Source organism: Emys orbicularis, chromosome 1 (assembly GCF_028017835.1).
Source record: "Emys orbicularis isolate rEmyOrb1 chromosome 1, rEmyOrb1.hap1, whole genome shotgun sequence".
NCBI lineage: Eukaryota > Metazoa > Chordata > Testudines > Emydidae > Emys > Emys orbicularis.
In genome coordinates, this window is record NC_088683.1 from 121,071,458 (window position 1) to 121,094,415 (window position 22,958).

Here is a 22,958-nt window from a genome sequence, read left to right on the forward strand (position 1 = left end):
TATCTATATACAAAAATTTAACTGTAGTGCAACTTCAGCATCACCCCGCAGCAGGGCAGTGAAGCAATCAGGCATGAAGTGGGGCTGCCTCCCCAACCAAACCAGACTGGCTTTGAGCACCTAGCCCCTGGTCCAGGCCAGGAAAAAACAGTAAGGAACCACCAGAGCAAATGGGAACAGCTTGAAATTGAAAAGAAAACCCCAATCTTCAGGAACTAAGAAAGGAAGGAGTTGTCCCCACTTTAAATATCTTTAGTGACTGAGGTGGAAACAAAATTCAACCCCCTTTTAAAATGAAGGGGTTTGAACTGAAGAGTATCCAGAACTTGGGGGTTAGTTTCCAGGCTGTCTGTGAATGCTGAGGACTTGTCTACACTGGCAACGCTAGGGTTACCATACGGCTGGGCGCTTCCCCTCCCGGGCTCCAGCTGCGCTGGGGAAGCGCCGGCCGGGGGCGCAGGGTCTGGAGGCTGCCCGGCAAACCGTGAAGCCGGTAGCGCTCGGGCAGCCCTTTTCATGTGGCTGGGAGGGAGGAGGGGGAGTTAGGGCGGGGACTTTGGGGAAGGGGCGGAGTTGGGGCAGGGAAGGGGTGGAGGTGGGGCGGGGCCGGGGTGGGAAAGGGGAGGGGCCAGGGCCCGTGGAGTGTCCTCTTTTTTTTTTATTTTTTAAATATGGTAACCCTAGGCAACGCTAAAGCGCTGCCGCACCAGTGTTTTAATGTGGCTTGTGTAGTTGCGGTGCAGCGCTGGGAGAGAGCTCAGCTCAGTTCTACGAGGGGTGTAGGTACCAGCACTGGGAGTGCGGCTCCCAGCGCTGGTGCACTGTCTATACTGGCATGTTACAGTGCTGAAACTTGAAGCGCTCAGGGGGTGTTTTTTCACACCCCTGAGCGTGAAAGTTGCAGCGCTGTAAAGTGCCAGTGTAGACAACCCCTGAGTCCTTTGTATAGCTAGGGAGTAGGCTAAGAAACTCTTTTAAGGTAATAGGTAACACTTCTTAGAAAGGGGAATTGTATCTAATCAGAAAGGTTGCATCTTTATGTTAGTTTTCTGTGTAACTTGTGTATGTTTGCTTTCCTTTGCTATTTCATCCTTGGATCTGTAGTTTTTCTATTAAATGGACTTTGTTTATTTTTATCCCAAGTGGGTCTCAATTGTGCAAATGTGTAGAGTGTGTGTGCCAAAGTGAGCTGGTAACTGAGGGGCTGACTTCATGCCTTCAGGGATGACGAACCAAAGGGTGACGGTCTGAGTGTTTGGTAATTAAGAACGTGCAATGGACATATTTGGGGAGACCTGGGATTGGAAGAGTTAGTTGTTAGTGTCACCCTGCCAAAAGTAACGCTGGTTTCAGAAATTTGAACAACCGCTGCACAGCACAAAGGCCCCCAGAGTTACAATGTATGCAGTGACAGAACCCCTTACTGGTTTGGGTGATACCCAAAATGTCACACATGATTATAGTTTCTAACTCAAAAAATCAAACCTCAAAACCCACTTTACGTGGTAAGCAATTTAACACATTCCACTATGAGATTTGATCCTTGAGCTGTTACTTATATTTGTAGTTCTGTTGAACTCATTAGGCCTATGTAAATGAGTGTGGGAGGCTGGATTTGGACTATGTTTAGTTGAATTTCTCACTTTACCACTAAAAATGCAAACACTATCTTTTAAAAAAAAATATTTTTTATTTTTAAGCATTCAATTTAGCTGTTCAAAGGGATTAAATAAAAGTCCAACTTCTGGTCAGGCGCAAATCTGCATTAAAAAAAGAGTGGGTTATGTAGATTGGGTATTTATAAGGTTATGTATTGAAGCAGATTTTTTTATTTATTTGTTACTGATGGAAAAGCTTAGTATTATTGGATTTGTGTTGCCAATTCAAAAGGGAATGGTTTTCCTGTTAAAACTTTAACTACAGTTTTGAAGGTTTTCAGATGTCTTCAGAGGAAAAAGTAAACTTTAAGAGAGTGATTACAGAATATTGGCTAATTAGCTGTAATGTAGCTGCTTTAATTGCTTTTATCCCTGAAGCCACATGACTATGCAGATGACTAGCAGATGACTTATTTTTTTTTTAAAAAAGGAGTGTTCACACTGCAAGGTTAATGAGCCTAATTAAATATAGTTTTCCCTAGCCAGACTCTCTAAATCATACAGTGTGTGGGGGAAAATCCAAGGCAAACAGTTCTGTTTAAAATAATGGTTATGTTCTGAATTTTAATAGACAAAAGTTAGGATTGAGACTGATTTTTTTTTTTTCTGAATAAAGACATTTATGTTTAAAGGTCTGGTAAGATCCCACATGGGAAACTTTGAAAATCTATTTAAAGATGATTATGCTGATACATATTTATTTATTTTTCTCTTCCCCATCCCCTTCTTAATTAATAGAGATGTGTGCTTGAAGAAAGGATCTGTGCTGCATTGGAGACTCCATCTGCTCCTGCTTATTACCATAACCTTTGTCCTTCCACACCACATCCCTTACAATTTTTTGTTACCCTCACACTTTGCCTCACATGTCTAATATTACATTGTAAATTCTTCTTGGCAGGGATTTTGGTCCAGATTTTTAAAGGTATTTAGGCATTGCTCTGCTCAGCATTGTAATCTGTAAAAATCTGGGCTCTTGTTTTATTTGTTCTGGTAAGAACCCGGCATGCTTTCTCGGTGTTGTACTAGTAATGATAATTAATATTGAGCAGATGACTTTTTAAGGGGGTATTGAATGGGAAAACTGAAAACATAAGTTGAGTTAACAGAAGAATCCCTTAATGGGATGGTTGGTTTTCCTCAGTTGTCCAGCCATCTCTCGAATGGCACAGACTCAGTTGTGTCCTTTGTTTAAAACAAATATATCTGTTAACATGCTTGTTACTTCCTCAAATATATGTCTGTGATTCTCCCTCCCAGAGAAAGTTACCCAGAGTTCCTCAGTAGCTTTGACCAATGGGTTAACTTGGACCATATGAACTGCCATAACCAGATTAGATCATCTAGTACAGTATCATGTCCCTAAAAATGCCCAGTATCCGATGCATCGGATAAAGTTGCTAAAGACTCCAAAGTGGATAATAATGGAATAACTTGTCCACGGGGGAAGTTTCTTCTTACCCCCCGAAGGATTGTCTACACAGCAAAAGCGGTGTGCAGGCTAGCTGACACAAGCGTGCTTGAATCCAGCTAGTGTAGATAACAATAGTAGTGAAGACCATGCAGTGTGGGTAGCACAAGCCTTGCATGGTCCCTGGGTACGTACTCGGCTCATTAGCCCACTCTGAGGTCCGTGCTGTGCTGTCCTCACTGCTGTTGTGTCACTTTGGTAGGCTAACCTGTGCACAGCTTTGGCTGTGTAGACTCACACTCCGTCAGATTTAGGTTTATGGCATAAGATAGCACAAAAGGAAAGAATTACCGATTTGTAACAAATTGGATTTAACATTCCAATCCTTCCTCTTCTGCATACTTTCCATATTCTGTACAAGCAGTCATGTGTTACGACAGACTTTTTAGCTCCATGAAGAAGTGATACAAAGTTAATTTTCTGACAGATCAACTCAATTGTCTTTCAGTGAGTGAGTGAGTCTGGAAAGAATCAGGACATTATGAACAAAGGGGACTCTTCACTGTTTGCCGTCCAGTGCCAGAGTAACTGTGGACAGTAGGTCTTATTAGAGAAGAGGTAAAGCATTTCAGACGAGGTACTGAGCTTCTAAAAGAATTGATCAAATCTTCCAAAGGGATTGAAAGGTTGTGCTGCCCCCAGTAGGTACTAAAGTTATCAGGAGTCTTGATAAATTGCAGCAAGGTCTAATGATTCTGCCTGTACACTAGGCACATAGGAGGAGAATCACAGCTCTGACACAGATCCATGTTTTAATTCCTCTCTGTAGACTAAGTCAAACATTGTATATAATGGCTTCTGGGAACACTGATCACTTCAGGGTCTCAACATCACGAACTGCTACAGCAGCAGCACAGCTGTACCGATGTAGCTGCGCCCTTGTAGCACTGCTAGTGCAGAGAGCTCTCCCATCCGTAGGCACTGAGTTTTTCTTTTCCCCGGGGGTGCTCCACCCCTGCTTTGCCCCGAGGCCCTGCCCCCACTCCATCCCCTCCCGCAACGCCCTGCTCTCGCTCTGTCTCTTTCTGCCCCCTTCCTGAGGCCCCTACCTGCTCACTGCTCTCTGCCCTCCTCCAGCCACTGATCAGCTGTTTGGGGGCACCGCTGATCAACTGTTTGGGGGCACTGCTGATCAGCTGTGGCTGGTGAGTGCTGAGCACCCACTATTTTTTTCCCGTGGGTGCTCCAGTCGGCGGGAGAGCTTCTCCTGTTGACATAGCGCTGTCCACACCGGCACTTAGGTCAGTGTAACTTATATTGCTCAGGGGGGTGGCTTTTCCACTCCCCTGAGAGACTTAAAGTTATACCAAAGTAAGTGCTAGTGTGTACAAGCCCTAAGGGATCAGCTACCTTATAGTTAAACTGTTTATATGTGCATGTTCAAAGGTCTTCCAGTTGCATTTCATTTGTCAAAAATTCTTAAAGGGATGAAAATTCTACCACCAACCCCAGGCTATAAGAACATATAGCTATAGCACTTTCCGATGTTTTCAGAGATGTGGGGCGAGACCAGAGTGCTGTTCCTCTGAATGTGCAGGTTTTTGACTTAGCCAATGCAGAATCATTGAGGTTCTTCTGTTATAAAATGTGTTTGCAATTACATAAATTCCTTCCTCTCTGATTTTAAAGCATAAGTGGATGTGTATGGTGAATGCTGCTACAGTCTTGATGGAAACATTACAAATTTGTAAATGATCATTTGTTCTCTAGAATTACATCTGACACACTTTGTTCATTTTGATTTCTCTGCTTGCAGCCAGTGTTTTCTCTATGTCTTTGTTGCTTGTTTAATTATCTGTAAATAAATACATGGTAGTAAGAAAATGTTGGATTGGTGGGATGTTAAACTTTTGCATGCTATTAGCTTTGTACAGATGTCTCCAGTTAATCTGCTGATAAACCCAGTTAAAACACTACAGCGGCACAGCTGCAGCTGCCCTGCTGTAGCGCTTCAGTGTAGACACTACCTACACTGACGGGAGGGGTTCTCCCATCGGTTTAGGTAATCTCCCTCCTCGAGAGGCAGTTTCTAGATGGATGGAAGAATTCTTTTACTGACCTAGTGCTGTCTCTACCGGGGATTAGATTGCCTTAACTACATAACTCAGGGGTATGGATTTTTTACACCCCTGAGCAACATAACTGAGTCGACCTAACTTTTTAGCATAGACCAGGCCTTGGTTTCTTGCCTTTGTTCTGCGTTCCCACCACATCTCCCCTTAACCTCCCAGTCGCACTTGTTTCCTCCTTGAGCTTCCAGAAAGTCCCAGGTCATGTATAAATTAGGAAAACGGGCTGTGCTTAAAAATGTATTGTCTAATATATTTGAACTAACACGATTTTAAACGCAAACATAGACAAGGTTTAACAACTTTAAAAATGTGTTAGCTGGTCATCATCAACCCTAGAGTCCAATGAGGAAAAAGACTTGGGCCAAGGTTTCCAAAGGTGCTTAGTGATTTTTGGTTGCTTCAGCTGTTGGGTGTTCAACTTAAGACTCTTCAAAGGGACCTGATTTTTCGGAAAGTGCAGAGCACCTACCTCCTGAAAAATTAAGCCCTTTTAAGGTACCTCCATTTGGCCTTTAAAAAATGGAGGCACTCGGAATCACTAGTCACTTTTGGAAATCTTACCTTTGAATCTTTGCACTATCCATAGGTAAGTTGTCTTCAGAGTGACCACATGGCTTAATTCCCTGGTCAAGAGATATTTAGGAAGAACTAGTTGGAGTTTAACTGACCATAGATTTATAGAATATTTTTCTTTGCTTATATCCATCTGCCTTTAGTTTCATCATTGACTCATTATTTGATCAAGAGGATATGTACACAAGTGAACGTTAATTCAAATTAAAACATTTGCATTGTCATGCCAATGAAAGTTTCAAAGTTGAAGATGTAGAAGGCCTAATCCTGGAATGTGCTGAGTGCCCTCAGCTCTCCTTTGCTATTTAGCATGTTTTCAAAAATGGATGTTCATTTGGGTGCCTCCAATTTTTGGTGCTCAGCTTGGAACAGCTTAGGCCTGACTATCCGAGTTGGGGAGAAGCCAGAGCTCCTGTTGACTTCACTTGCAGTTTGTGGATGCCCAGCACCCAACATCCAAATCATTACCCACTTTTGAATGTTCTGCCTTCAATTTCCTTAAAGGCTGAGAGTGCTTAGCACCTCTTAGGGAGTATGCAGCATCTCATAGGTTTTGAGAGAGTCAATTTGCATGTGTGTGTGTGTGTTTTTTCAAAGAATGGATGATTCTGGAAATGGTAAACACAGGGCCTGATCTGTAGGCTGCTAGTTGAAATTCGCCTAGGACAATAGTGACCCAAACTCCTTACCATCACAGGCACTGGGTGGTAGCTTTGGTGAAAGGTGATGGAATGAGCATAGATCCCAGGAGACAAGTGGTCACATCACAATTGGTTATAACTGGCAGCCTGAGCAGAGCAGCCAAAGGTTGAACGGGCACAATCTTGCCCCTCAAGGGACAAGTCAGAGGTTAGTGAAGCACACTGGTGGGCAGTGTGAGGAAACTGAATTGCCATTTTCTGAGCTGTACGTCTTATAGGCATAGAAGATTTCAGAGTCCAGGACTAGCAATCTGCCATCCTTCAACACCATTAAATTAACTCAGAAGTTTTAAAGGGAAACAAAAAGCCAGTATATACATCTGATTCATAGACCCTTCCCTTGAATAAGTGTTGACAAGGTGTCACGCTAAAGGGGTTTTTAATATTTTGCATTGGTGAAAGACCTTTAAGTCCTTAAAGGGGCACACGAGTCCAAAGCTACCTTCAAAGGACTTGAATTATAAGGACCTTTCCTTTTAAAATACCATTAAAATATATTAAAAATACACTAAAATTAATGGGAGTCTTCTTCCTAGACCTTGGCTCGATCTCAAGAGTGCAAGTGAATCAACCTGCAGTTATAAGGCATGCAGAACAAATTCAAGCACGAAGAACTGTGAAAAAGGATTGGCAAGTAAGTGCTCTTTTTAAGCATTCTGTTTCTGTATATTTAAAGCAGTCATTTCCCCTCTCTAGACTGTAGTATTGGATTTCATTCAAGATGCATGTAAACCTAAAAGATTGCAGTTGTCCATGTCTTATTTTAATAATTTGTATTTGATGATGATGAGTTGGACTAAGATGATGCATTTATCCAAAAAAGTTAAAAACCTGATAACTCATGAGTGGCCAAACTACAAATGAATTTCAGGCATCTTTATTCATGAGTGGATTAAATTGTATATTACTATCCAAGCATATTTATTCTGTTTCCCAGACAGATCTCTCTACAAAGTCTAATTTTTTAATTTTTAAAGCTGTATGATATGATTGTGGTCCCTGTCAAGTTTGACCTACCTAACTGTTTTTTTCCTTAACGATCCCGCATGTGTGATTTTTGCTTAACCAGTTATGTATAATTCAGAATACGCAACTTACTGTGGAACTCTTGGTAAAGAAATTGGTACAACATGCATGTTAAGGGAGTTGATTCTGCAACCCTTACGCATGTTGAGCAGTATTTTGCCAGGAGTCACACTGGCTTCAGAGGGGCGACTTGCATTAATAAATGTTTAACATACATAAAAGGTATGGAACTGGACCCTGTGATAGAAAACCTGGCAAGGTGCAAGAGTGTCCCAAGACTTGGCCAAATTTTGCCTTCAAATACACACACAGCTTTCGGAGTTTCCAGTGGGAGCCCTATTGGAGGGCAGAACTTGACCCATAGGAAGTTGTGGTAGTGTCTTAAAGAAAAACTACACATGTTCAGCTGTATAAAACAATCATAGAATAGGTAAAGAATCATAGAATAGGTAAAAATGGCTTATCTCTAGGAATAAACTGAAAACTTTAAACACTGAATTAGGAAATTGTTACATTATAATTGGCATTTTTGAGCTTATGGCTGGAGGCAGCCCTCTTGTCAAAACTTGTGATGCTAGAGGCCAAATTCAACCCTGGTGTAAGTGGGCATAGTTCCCATGGACTACAGTGAAAGTTCTCTCTTTTTACATTGGGATGCATTTGGTGCTATCAATGTGAAAACCCAGTGGAAGAATCTGTAAGACCGCTTTCTACCTTGGTATAAGAACTGTTCAACAATCATAACATTAATCATTCAAAAACACACTTTTAAACATCATTTCCCCCCCAGTCTGTTACAGGAAGTTTAAGGCAGGTTGGAAGCTGGTTTACAGTCTCTCCTATGAGTGTCCTGCATTGTTTAGGGTCACATTGTAGCTATATGGTCTTCCCCCAATGCTAGGTTGAGAAATACCAATAGTGATTAAAAAAAAATCTTGGAGTGCTTCTTAACCTAGAGAACATTTAGATGCTTGGGGCCTGATTCTCTACTCTCTGGGCATTTATTTGTACCTGTGTGAAGTGGGTATAAAACAGGAGCAGGAGCACAAGAGCCAGCAAACAGAGCTGTAAACGGGAGTTTGAGTGGGAGTTCTGTTGGAGGAGAAGGGAGGAGGCAAGCCCCTGTACCTTAGAGGCAGTGAGTGAGTTTTGTGTGTGTTTTTTCTGTTTTGTGGGCGGGGGAGGTTTTTTTTTTTTTTTTTCCCCCCCTGTTCAGTTTGCAGACACTGGTCGGAGACAGTGTGAAACACAAGCAGAAACAACTATGATTTACAGCAATGCAAGAAGCCTGGGAAATACAATGTAGGAACTAGAACTACTGGTGCAGAAAGTGAGACCAGATATTCTCGGAATAACAGAAACATGGTGGAATAGTAGTCATGACTAGAGTACAGGAATTGAAGGGTATGTGCTGTTCAGAAAAGACAGAAATAAAGGTAAAGGTAGTATTGTATGTAATGATGAGGTAGACTGGAAAGAAATTAGAAGTGATGGAATGGATAAGACGGAGTCTGTTTGGGCTAAAAGCACTTTGGGGAAGAAAGCTAGTAGTGGTTCTCCTGGGATAGTGCTTGATCAACAAATGGGGTATGCTACAGACCACCAGGATCCGATTTGGATATGGATAGAGACCTCTAATGTTTTTAATGAAATAAATTATTACTGGGAATTGAGTGATTATGGGAGACTTTAAGTTCTCTGATATAGATTGGAGGACAAGTGCTACTAATAATAGTAGGGTCCAGATTTTCCTAGATGTGATAGCTGACAGATTTCTTCACCAAATAGTTGCTGACCACCAAGAGGTGATGTCATTTTAGATCTAGTTCTGGTGAGTAGTGAGGACCTCCTAGATGAACTGGTTGTAGGGGACAACCTTGGTTCGCGTGATCATGAGCTAATTCAGTTTAAACTAAATGGAAGAATAAACAAAAAATAGATCTGCAACTAGGGTCCTTGATTTCAAAAGGGTAAACTTAAAAAAATTAAGGGAATTAGTTAGGGAAGTGGACTGGACTGAAGAACTCAAGGATCTAAATGTGGAGGAGGCTTGGAATTACTTTAGGTCAAAGTTGCAGAAATTATCTGAAGCCTGCATCCCAAGCAAGGGGAAAAGCCTTGTAGGGAAGTGTTTGACACCAAGCTGGATGAGCAAGCATCTCAAACAGGTGATTAAGAGAAAGCAGAAAGCCTACAAGGAATGGAAGATGGGATGTATCAGCAAGGAAAGCTACCTCTTGGAGGTCAGAAAGTGTAGGAATAAAGTGAGAACTACCAAAAGCCAAGCAGAGTTGGACCTTGCAAAGAGAATTAAAACCATTAGTAAAAGTTTCTATAGCCATATAAATAAGAACATAATGAGTAAAGAAGAAGTGGGACCGCTAAGCGCTGAGGATGGGGTGGAGATTAAAGATAATCTAGGTGTCACACCATCTGGTATGGGACACAAGCGCCAATCTCAGGTCAAACTGCTAGAATACAGGGCATATACCTCAGACTGGTGGTGTAGTCTATCATAAGGTGACATAGTTGTTAGTCCATAAAATCACTATACTGGTTCACAAAGTGTTGAATGGATTACAAACATTTGCCAGAGCTTGTATAAATAATTTAGCTGTTTTCAGTAACTCCTGGCAAGATCACATAAATCATGTAAGAATTGTGTTACAAAAGCTGAAGGAACTCCACCTCACTGCCAAGGTTTCCAAATGCAGAATAGGGTTTGCAAAAGTATCCTATATATAGGACACAGGATGAACAATGGGTTGGTATGCCCTGATCTCTTAGAAGTAGAGGCCATCAAAAGCTGGCCTGCCCCTAGACCAAAGAAGCAGGTCCAATCCATTATTGGTCTGGCTAATTGTTACAATAGGTTTGTAAAGGGGTTCGGTAACATTGTGACCCCCATAACAGTCCTTACAAAGAATGGGAAATTCTTAGGATGTATTCAGCAGTGTCAGGGACACCCATTCCTACATCAATTTTGTGTTCGGAGTGTGACGCTGTATATAAAAAAAAGATGACCATGTTTACATGAAGATTCACTGTGCAAAGGTTCAAGAAGGGTATTGAACAAACTGACCTCAGAGACAAACTGTCTAAGCAGAAAGCATGGTGTAACAAAAATACTTGTAAACACTCATTTGTAATGAAAATTATGGTGCTTATGGTAAACCGTGTAATGAAAAACAAGATTTATCATTAGCACCATAACTAGTCATTAGCGTTTCCTTCACCTTAGTGTTTCCCTTGACATATGCCTTTAATTCAATCATATCTTTAGGACTCTGGTATTTTAGGGTTCAGTGAGGTAAGGATGTAGGAGAATCTTGTATACTAGCAGACCCTCTGTGGAGCTGTCTCCCAAAGCCATGGTTGTGCACATGCAAAAAGCCTATTTACCTTCTTGGGATTAACTTGGGCCCTCACCTTCAGGATCCAGCACTTCTCCGCCTCCCATTCCTGGACAATTGTAATCTGAGCCTTCTTGTTTAAAAGTCTCTACTTGCTGACTAGGAATGTCTGTTTCTAGCAGCATCCTCTCAGCAGCTTTCTTTGGGTAAGTGGCTATGGGCAAAGCTCCCTTCCCCCTCCCAGCCAGTTAATTTGCATGTTTACAGACACTGCTGACTGCTTGATTTTGAATCTACAGCCATTACAAGTTCAAAGACTGGCCTCGGTCTCTAGGGAGATACAGTCAGTTTCCATCCACATGTCAGAATCCGTGTCCTGGTGACTTTCAACTATTAAATTGTGCTTCCACATGGAATCAGATGTGCCTGAGCTCACTAGGACATATTCAAAGGGTCTAGAGGTGAGAGTCTGTCTACCACCTTTTGTGTTCCCGAGGGTTCGTTTGCACGGCTGCTCTGCTCTGAAAAGTCAGTTACCCAAGCAGGATCTGACACACAAGCTAGATGGACAGGTGCTGCATCAGCCTCTCTGTCCTGGGCGTTTTCCATTAAGGAATCAGCATAGGAATACCCATGTGCCAACCACTCTACTACTCTAAAATGCTGGTTAGGCAAAGCCAACTGGTTACAGGGCGTCTTTATATTCCCCCAAAATTCTTTTTCCATTTTCCCCTTCTGAAACCTTTGCAAAGCCACCTTTCCTGGTACTCTGTAGAGTTAAGTCAGTAGAGCTATGCTCAGCTGGAAAACTCTGGCATTTAGCAATGGGGACAGCTTTTTCAGTGGGTACACTACTACTCTCCACAGACAATGGCTCTTCTCGAGCTATTGGGAGCAATTCTCTCCTGCACTCTTCAGGCACAATTAATTATCTGTTTACAAGTTCACTAGGAAGCCTCTCTTTCCCTGAAGGAGCCTTCCTAAACAAAAATCCTCCCCTTCCTTCTTCAGTTGAGGCTCTACTCTGAGCAGCAACAAATTCTTCCTGTGTTTAATTTAAGTCCAGAATCACCTCAGAATCGTATCAGACAAGTTCTCAACTGGCATAAGCTGGGAGATGCGCTCTACCTGCTCGCAGTTTTCCTCACTGACACCAGGCAGGGTACCTGCATCAGAGCCATACCTTCTCTGTGACCTGGTTATGATATTAACCTGATGAAACATAGCTATGATATCGTTAACAATCAAGATATCAGTGGGTAGCAAATCGCGAATATCACCTTTAAAATTTTCCCACTCCAGGTGGATTTTGGCCAAAAGTACTTTCATAGAGAACTCAGAAAGCCAAAATATTCACACACTTATCTGGCAACAAATCTCCTGCTCTGACAAGATTTCCTTTAACTAAAGTAATATCAGATGTGTAACGGTGCCATCCTACACAACTAACATTATTAACTTTTGCACTGTTAATTATTTGCTACCATCCAGAGAATCAGCATTAATATAATTCGTGGGGTCATTCCCTTCCTTTTCCATCTCCTTTCAGGCTAAGTGACAGCATTTGCACTCAAGGTGGCAGTGTTAGTGCTTACATGGTTAGCCTCTGTATTTAAGGTAACAGCATTAGCACTCAAAGCGGGTTTCGTGAGTGCAGACTGTGGAGTGTTTTTAAGGTTTGGGCAATTTGGTTTTATCTGGCATGGGATTCCACTGTGATTACAGATCACCTGTTTCCTCTTAGAGTGAGAGGTTTTATGTTCTGGACTTTTATGAGGTTATTTAACAAAATTAGGGTTAGGTTTATTCTTAAGCCTTTGAACCCTTTTAAATTGGAGTGCAGAGGGATTACCTTTCCTCTGGGGCTTATACCCCTCATGAGCCCTATTTGCTATACATTTGTCATCAATTTCTGCTGCTTTTAAAACTGAGTCAGGCTTTCTATCACATATTGTAGCCTTAACATCTTCAGGTGTCAGCCTAAGCAACTGCTCTAGAGTAGTTAAATTCAACAGTTTACCAAAGTCGTCATATGCTCCTGCTCCCATGACCCACTTCTTAACATAACCAAGCAGTTTATGTGTGCACTCCACATAAGTAACATTATCGGACATCTTAAGTTTTCTAAATTTCAACCTATAGGGCTCAGTAGTCATTTTAACCTTTTCAGTACAGTTGCTTTAATCTTTTTATAATCCAAAGCTTCCTTCACCCCTATTTCATTAAACACTTGCCTCCCTTTACCAGTCAATTTGGTCAGGAGAATCAGCATCCAGTTTTCTTCTGGGATTTTATGAACACCTCAAAGTAGATAAAAATTCTTCAAGCTACTTAGATTCTTTATAAATTGGGCAGGTTTTATCTCCGTCTCTGTTGTTGAGAGGAGAAGTATCCACAGGGTGTTCTCTTTGCCTGTTCAGGACATGGAGTTGCAGCTTGTGAGCCTCTACCTGTTTTTGATGTGCTTCTCTCTCAGCTTGTATCTGTTCCATGTGCATTTTATGAGCCTCCTTTTCAATTTCAGCCTCTGCTGGGCATCTCTGGTATGCTCTTTCCTCTGCATCCTCAGCCTCCTTCTCCTTCATTTTGAAGTTCTGCCATTTTTTCTTCATGCTCAAACTGTTGCTTGTTCACCAAGGTCTGCATCTGGATTGCCTCTGCTGCTGCCTTTTGGTCACATTCCATGAGCAAATCTCTCATCTCCTGATCGGAGATGTCCCCCGTAAGACCTATTCTTCTATCTTTACATACTTTTTAAGTTCATAACCTCATAGGATTGTGACTGACTCATGGTCACTAACTTTTAACCCTTAAAACTCTCAATATCAACTTTAAATGTTAACAGCAGTGGGTTCTGATCCAAAGCCCAATTGACCTATGTGTATCCTGCCAAGACTATGCCAATTGTCATGACACCTGGTTTGGGACACAGCTAAAATCAATTTCAGGTCACATTGCCAGAATACAGGGCATATATCCAGACTGGTGGTGTATTCTATCATAATACTTCACCAAGCCAGTAACAAAAGTGTTCTTCCAAAATACTGCACTAGTTATCATGGAGCTACAGACAGTCCCCTTCAGGCCCTTTAGCCCTTTATGACTTCTGTGATAAATCATTATTAAAACCAGAAATCACATATATTAGGTTCTTCCATTTCCAAAGAACCAGAAACTCACTCCAGATCAATATGTATTTCTGGATCTCACCCAAAAATCAAGCTGATAGCCAATCCTTTAGTAAACTAAACTAAAGGTTTAAATAAAAGAGAAAAGAGTTATTAAATGGTTAAAATGAATCATATACATTACAGTTGCTTTCAGAATCTGTAGATCAGGGTAATAGCAGTGATGTTTAATCTGCTAGTTTGCAATAAGTCTCTTGTATGTCCAAAAGTTCTTCTTTGAGTGCTTGCTCATGTCCATTCCATATTAGGTGTGTGTGCTCGCCACATGCACCGGTGCCAGAAATTTTTCCCTTAGCAGTATTCGTAGGGGACTGGCTCTGGCACCCTCTGGAGTGGCACCCACAAGGTGCGGTATAAGGGGCGCCACTGGCTGCCCTCGCCTCAGTTCCTTCGTGCCACCAGTGATGGTGCTGGAACTTCTGCTGCTTCGTCTAGCGTTGTTTCGTTCTCAGTTCTTGAGAACTTTGAAAGCCTGTAATATGGTTGTATATAGTTAGTAGTTCTTAGTTACCCTTAGTAGTAGTTCTCAACTCTTCATTAGTCCCGAACAGGACTCAGCCAGGGGATGGGGCATGCCCCGGTCCCCAGGCTTTAAGCCCTGTGATTGATGCAGATGGCCTATGCCCGTCAGTGATCCACATACCAGCTGCCTAAGGTGCTTGGGCGAATGGCACATAAGTGACAAGTGCCGTATCTGCAAGTCCTTCACACCTAGGACAAAGGAGTGTGATATCCGTCTGAAAGCGCTCCTGATGGAGTCGGCACTCACTCTGGCACTGGAGCAATGGTCTGACTCTTCACCGAACGCCGCAGCCTCCGTGCGCAGTGCTCCGCTGGTGCCATCCACAAGCCAGCACCGGTCCCCCTCCACAGCTCTGGTCAAGAAGCCGAAAAAGACTGTGAGGGGAAGATCTCCTACCTCCTGCAAGGGAAAGGGGAGGGCTGGGGGCGAGCCATGACCTGTGCCAGGCAGCTCAACACCCCGATTGGGAACTTGGGCCCCAGCTCAGGTCGAGAGGTGCAGCCCATCCCATACTTTGCCTGCGACCCCGGATAGCGGTGTTGGCCCATGTCAGTTTCAGGTGCCGTCGACGCCCGAAGCCCTTCAAGTGACTCAGGAAATCCTGACCCTCCCGGTGCCGCCCACACTGGCTCCAGTGGTATCCCGGTCTCAGGGAAAATCCGTGTTGGGACCTATACGTGTGTGCCCGCCTCAGCGGCACCGTTCCCCAAAGAGAGGGATGTCCTGCCATCGCTCGCCCACCCGAAGCCGTCATGCCTCAGGACTAGAGGCAGGCTCAGCTAAGCCTTCTTCAGTCCCTGCACTAGGGTCACCGATCGAGGGACTCAAGGCGGCAGGAACTCCGGGACCAGCCCCGACCGTCTCCAAGGGCCTGGTACCGATCCCGGGACCGTTTGGACACCAGAGACTGCTGATCGCTGGGCCGTCATTGCCCATCTCCAAGAAGGAGATCACCCTACTCAAGGTGATCCTCCCGGCAACCGGCCTGTAGTAGCTTCTGGTCCTGTTTGATGTCCCGGTACTGGTTGAGAAGCGTGAGGCGTGGATTGCCAGGTATCCGATGCAGATCCACCAAACGCCGTCGGTCCCTGAGAGCCCGACCAAGACAATCTCACTCGGACAGGTCAGCTTTGGGACGCTGAGACCGGCACCGGTCAAACAAGAGCCACCGCTCAGCCCGATCCTGGTTGCCCGGTACCGACCGCTCTGTTGGTAGCTCCGGCTCTGAGTGAGGTTCCCTGACTGCAGGACAAGCCCCGGTACCGGTGGTGCCGACTACATTATCAGCAACGAAACCTGTTCCATGGCCCCAAGTGCAGTGGCCGGCACCATGGTACCTGTGGAACTCCTGGGGGTTCACCCAACCTTCCCAGGCTGCCCAATTGGTGTCTGGAGCCTCGGAGCAGCCAGCGGCCTCGGTATCCAGTCCCCCTCCGGTGCTCGAGGCTTCAGGGGGTAAGACCCTGCAGGTCCAGGAGGACCCGGGGGAGCAAGCTGCTGGACCACCAATGGACGTGGAGGTGGCACCGGCATCTTCCTCGTCATTGCCAGACAAGGCTATCACGGGGGCCCCCTCACCCAGTTCCTCAGGATGACACCAAGGTGCACCAGGAACTTTTGAAGAAGGTTGCTTCTAACCTGGGGCTTCAGGCAGAGGAATTGGAAGAGCCCTTGGACTCTCTGTTTGATGTCCTCTGGTCCTCGGCTCCCACCAGGGTGGCCCTACCCCTTCATGAAGGGGTCTCCAAAATCACTAATGCCCTGTGGCAGACCCCCTCTTCCCTGGCGCCTATCTCTAAAAGAGCTGAGCGTAAGTACTTGTGCCAACCAAAGGGCACGAAAACCTATACTCCGACCCAGCCCCCAGTTCTCTTGTGGTTGAGATGGTTACAACCCGGGGACAACCCAGGACCACCCCCAAAAATAAGGACTCGAGGAGGCTGGATTTTTTCAGACGTAAAGTTTATTCGTCTTCCAGCCTTCAGCTGAGAGTAGCCAACCATCAAGCCCTCCTTGGCCGATATGACTTCAATATGTGGCAAGCCAAGTTCGAAGGGTGGCTCCCTGAGGCTTCCAAGAAGACTTTCCAAGCGATCCTCGATGAGGGCATGACTGCGGCCAAGACGGCCCTCCAGGCAGCATCTGATGCTGCTGCCTGCACCATGGTTTCCGCTATCTCCATATGGTGAGTCTCTTGGCTGCTCCTCTCTGGGTTGTCCACCGAGGCCCAGCAGTCATTGCAGGACCTGCCCTTCGACGGCCCTATTTGTGGAGCAAACAGACAGCAAGTTGCATGGCCTCAAGGACTCCCGCATCACCCTGAAAACCATGGGTCTCTACGTCCCAGCCCTGGCACATAAGCGGTTCAAACCACAGCAGCCTCAGGGCCAGGGGAGCCAGCCTTGGAAAGACCAGCCCCATAAACGAGCCAAGGGTTACAAGCACCGCCCGAGCCACCCGCCTCCACCCTCTGCCCAGTTGGGCTCAACCTGTAAGCAGGGGGCCAAACAGTCGTTTTGAGGGCGCGCCTGAGGGCGACCTACCAGACTATTCCCCGGATCCATCTTTCCCAGTGTTATCTGACCACCTTTCCCCTTTCCTCCTGGCTTGGACCGCTATAACTTCGGATCTCTGGGTCCTCAGCACAGTGGAAAGGGGTTATATCCTCCAGTGCCTTTATACTCCCCCCCCCCCCCACCTTCCCACCCCCTTCCCCATCCCTCTTCAGGGGCCCCTCTCATGAGTCTCTCCTCGTGCAGGAGGTAAAGAGGTTACTACAGCTGGGTGTGGTGGAAAAAGTTCCTCTAGAGTACAGGAACGAGGGGGGGAGGGGGTTATTCCTGGTACTTTTTAATCTCAAAGGCCAAGGGTGGTATACGGCCCATCCTGGACCTGCGAGACCTCAACAAGTAAAGTTCCACATGGTGTCTCTGGCTTCCATTATCCCCTCCCTGGATCCGGGAAACTGGTATGCCGCCCTCAACTTGAAGGATGCATACTTCCACATAGTGATTTTTCAAGGACACAGACGCTTCCTCTGGTTTACAGTGGGGCCGCACCACTACCAGTTTACGATCCTCCCATTCTGCCTGGCGACAGCACCGAGGGTGTTTACCAAATGCATGTTGGTGGTAGTGGCTTACCTCAGTTGCCGGGGTATCCAAATCTACCCGTACCTTGATGACTGGCTTGTCAAAGGCGGCTCCAGGTCTCACGTCCGAAGGGATGTCACGGTGCTTCAAGACACCTGCCGCTCTCTGGGCCTTCTGTAAATGACAAAAAGTTGACGTTAGTGCCGGTGCAGAGGATAGAGTTCATCGGAGCGGTGCTCGACTCTACCTGCGCCAGAGCGTTCCTGCCGCAGGAAAGGTTCCAAACGATGGCGAACTTCATTGCGGAAGTCTCCGCGTTTCCTCTGACTACAGCCAGGGTTTGTCTGCGCCTGCTGGACCACATGGCAGCCTGCACTTACGTGGTCCGCCATGCCAGGCTCCGGATGCGGCCCCTGCAACAATGGCTGGTGACAGTCTATTCACAGTCCCGAGACCCGTTCCCCAGGCGATACTTACGTCGCTGAGATGGTGGACTGACTGTAGGACAGTCCTGGAAGGGGTTCCGTTCAACAACCCTCCTCACTCCATTGAGTTGGTGTCAGACGGCTCGGACCTCGGCTGAGGGGCACATCTCGACAACCTCCAGACACGGGATGTGGTCCCCGGAGGAGGCGCGGTTACACATAAACATCAAAGAGCTCCGAGCAGTCTGGCTGGCGTGTGGAGCACACACACCTAATATGGAATGGACATGAGCAACACATCTCGAAGAACACCAGTTACAGAAAAGGTAACTGTCTTATTGGAGTCCTCAGTCCCTTGTTTAAAGCTCCCTTTGTTAGAAATCACTCTCCAGAAATGGGGAGCAAAAAAGTGGCCAGGAGATGATCTGACAGTCTCCATTTATATCCTCAGCCCATGTACATGAAAAGTTATTGTCTGAAACATGGAGTCAGGGATCACATGTTTTACGAGCCCTGCTGAGTCACTGGGCCTCCATTGTCCATAGGCTCTTTGAGGCGTCTTCAGGAGGTGTCCACTGGAAGAGTTGATTCTCCTTCATGGCCCATCAACGTATGGCTGGCTGGTCTTGATGTAAATCTGTCTTCTGGGTGTTACCCGGGAACACATGTTTTGAGATACAAACATAACAAATATTCATAACTTCCTATACAATGATGATACACAGATTTCACCAAAACAGCATTGTTCAACAGATCACAACTTTTCCAATGATATTTTATAAGGCATACATTTTATAAGATTTATTACAATTGTGCAACACTGTTGATACACTAAGGTATCACCACTGATGTATCATGGTCATCTTTCTTTTTATACAGCATCACACTAGGCATGGCCCAACATCTAAACAATACTTTGTCACCGATTTTAATAAGGCTAATGAAGAGCTTAGGGGTAGTGGCAGGTTGGCTAATGGGAATGAGGATATGGAAGTAGAAATTACCACAACTGAGGTGGAAGTCAAACTCAAACAGTTTAATGGAACTAAATCTGATAATCTTCATTCACGAATATTAAAGGAATTGGCACATGAAATTGCAAGCCCAATAGCAGCCCAATAGCAAGGATGTTTAATGAATCTGTAAACTCAGGGGTTGACTCAGTTGACTGGAGAATTGCTATTTTTAATGGGGAAAAAAGTGATCCGGGAAACTACAGGCCTGTTAGTTTCACCTCAATTGTATGCAAGGTCTTGGAACAAATTTTGAAAGACGAAGTAGTTAACGACTTAAAGTTAAATGGTAATTGGGATAAAATACAACATGGTTTTACACACGGTAGATCATGCCAGACCTACCTGCTCTCCTTTGAGAAGGTAACTGATTTTTTTAGACAAAGGAAATGCAGTAGATCCAATTTACCTGGATTTCAGTAAGGCATTTGATACAATTTCATGTGGGAAATTATTAGTTAAATTGGAGAAGATGGGGATTAATATGAGAATTGAAAGATGGATAAGGAACTGGTTAAAGGGGAGACTGCAACAGGTCATATTGAATGGTGATCTGTCAGGCTGGAGGAAGGTTATTAGTGGAGTTCCTTAGGGATCAGTATTGGGACCAATCTTATTTAACACTTTTACTAATGACCTTGGCACAAAAAGGGGGAGTGTGCTAATAAAATTTGCAGATGACACAAAGTTGGGAGGTACAGTATTGCCAATCTGGAGGAGGACTGGAATATCGTATAAGAAGATCTGGATGACTTTGAAAACTGGAGTAACAGATGTGACAGGTTCCCCCCAGGGTGCCACCTGGAACTGGGGTACCACTGAGCCCTCTGACTCACCAGTCTGGGCTCCCTTTCACACTGTGCTGCTGTGACAGGCTGCAGACCTGCTCCCGGTCGTACACTTCCACCAGCATTCACACAGGCAGGGACACATCCAGCTGCAGTTACATGCAGGCTCTCTGACTAGCCACTGCATGAACCAACAATAGAGAGGCTACAGTCAAGATAACCTCCAGCTCCCCAGGCACACATACCCGCACTGGAGTATAAACACAAAATTATGCCATCTTGCACTGCACAGGGAACTGTACAGCATAAGCTCATAGAGTTTGCCTCTCCCTCAATGTGGAGAGGCAATGCAACAGCCCCTGCCCCTTGAGCTAAGATTCCCAAGCACTTCATGCCAAACTTGCTGGTTTAGATTAAAACATAAAATAAGTTTAACTACAAAAAGATAGATTTTAAGTGATTATAAGGGATAGCAAACAGATCAAAGCAGATTACCTAGCAAATAAACAAAACCGCAAACTACGCTTAACATACTAGATAGACTGGATATGAATTAGCAGTTTCTCACCCTGGCTGATGATAGCAAGCTTGCAGATTCTTAAGGGACAAGCTGCATTTGCTTTGCAGCTTGGGATCCCCACCCCTGTTCCAAGTCCTTTTCCTTAGGAGCATCTCTTAGGTGTTCAGTTGTGGGGGAGTGAAGAACAACAGATGATGTCACTCCCTGACTTGTATAGCTTTAGCATAGGGCGGGAACCCTTTGTACCAAACTCAGTTTGTGGTAAAACACTGGTATCCAAGATGGAGTTCCGTGTCATGTGGCCTGGCCACATGCCCTTGCTGAGTCATAGCAGCCATGACTTACAAGCTGTCTGCAGCATTCTCAGGAAGGCTCACCAGGTGGGGGATAAGCATCTCCTAAGGCCTATTGTCAAGTATCAGAGGGGTAGCCGTGTTAGTCTGAATCTGTAAAAAGCAACAGAGTCCTTCTCACTGAAGGACTGTCTGGATATGTGGACTCCCTACTCAGACCCTACGCCACCAGCACTCCCAGCTATCTCCGTGACACCACAGATTTCCTGAGAAAACTACAATGCATTGGTGACCTCCCAGAAAACACCATCCTAGCCACCATGGATGTAGAGGCTCTCTACACAAACATCCCACACACAGATGGAATACAAGCTGTCAGGAACAGTATCCCTGATGATGACACAGCACAACTTATTGCTGAGCTCTGTGACTTTATCCTCACGCACAATTATTTCAAATTTGGTGACAATATATACCTCCAGACCAGTGGCACCGCTATGGGCACCCGCATGGCCCCACAATATGCCAACATCTTTATGGCTGACCTGGAACAACGCTTCCTCAGCTCTCGTCCACTCACGCCCCTTCTCTACCTACGCTACATTGATGACATCTTCATCATCTGGACCCATGGGAAGGAGACCCTGGAAGAATTCCACCATGATTTCAACAGCTTCCACCCCACCATCAACCTCAGCCTGGACCAATCTACACGGGAGGTCCACTTCCTGGACACCACAGTACAAATAAGCAATGGCCACGTTAACACCACCCTATACCGAAAACCCACCGACCGCTATGCCTACCTTCATGCCTCCAGCTTCCACCCTGGACACACCACACGATCCATCGTCTACAGCCAAGCACTGAGGTACAACCGCATCTGCTCCAACCCCTCAGACAGAGACCAACACCTGCAAGATCTTCACCAAGCATTCTCAAAACTACGATACCCACACAAGGAAATAAAGGAACAAATCAACAGAGCCAGACGTGTACCCAGAAGCCTCCTGCTACAAGACAGGCCCAAAAAAGAAACCAACAGAACTCCACTGGCCATCACCTACAGCCCTCAGCTTAAACCTCTCCAACGCATCATCAGTGATCTACAACCCATCCTGGACAATGACCCCTCACTTTCACAGACCTTGGGAGGCAGGCCAGTCCTCGCCCACAGACAACCCGCCAACCTTAAGCATATTCTCACCAGCAACCACGCACCGCACCATAACAACTCTAACTCAGGAACCAACCCATGCAACAAACCTCGATGCCAACTCTGCCCACATATCTACACCAGCAGCACTATCACAGGACCTAACCAGATCAGCTACAACATCACCGGCTCATTCACCTGCACGTCCACCAATGTTATATATGCCATCATGTGCCAGCAATGCCCCTCTGCTATGTACATTGGCCAAACTGGACAGTCACTACGCAAGAGGATAAATGGACACAAGTCAGATATCAGGAATGGCAATATACAAAAACCTGTAGGAGAACACTTTAACCTCCCTGGCCACACAATAGCAGATGTTAAGGTAGCCATCTTACAGCAAAAAAACTTCAGGACCAGACTCCAAAGAGAAACTGCTGAGCTCCAGTTCATTTGCAAATTTGACACCATCAGATCAGGATTAAACAAAGACTGTGAATGGCTATCCAACTACAGAAGCAGTTTCTCCTCCCTTGGTGTTCACACGTCTACTGCTAGCAGAGCACCTCACCCTCCCTGATTGAACTAACCTCGTTATCTCCACACTGATTTATACCTGCCTCTGGAGATTTCCATTACTTGCATCTGAAGAAGTGAGGTTCTTACCCACGAAAGCTTATGCTCCCAATACTTCTGTTAGTCTTAAAGGTGCCACAGGACCCTCTGTTGCTTTCTAAGGCCTATTGTTTTTCCTAATGGCCCATTACCTTGAATAGGCCCTTCACACTCGGCTATCTAGACTTGGAAGCATTTTGCCTAGTGGGTGTGTCACCTAGGTGTGACTACCCGTGAAATACAGATACATAGCCAATATTCATAACTTCAGATACAAAAATGATACATGCATACAAATAAGATAATCATATTCAGCAAATCAGAACTTTTCCAATGACACCTTACATGACCCATCTTGTCCAAAATGCATCATAATTATATCATAATCATACAACTATGAAGAATATGGGGTGCAATGTCACAATAGAAATGGGATGAAATTTTAATAGTGCAACATGGAAAGTTATGCGCTTAGGGATTGACTAACA

General features: G+C 45.1%; 1 protein-coding gene across 1 annotated transcript in view; it reads left to right on the plus strand.

Moving 5' to 3' along the window:
- Positions 1-22,958, plus strand: part of DERA (deoxyribose-phosphate aldolase) — a 102,608-nt gene that overhangs the window by 8,919 nt on the left and 70,731 nt on the right. Inside the window, exon 2 of the mRNA XM_065406133.1 lies at positions 7,012-7,109. Within this exon, the coding sequence (XP_065262205.1) occupies positions 7,012-7,109 (98 nt within the window). The remainder of the gene's footprint in view (positions 1-7,011; positions 7,110-22,958) is intronic.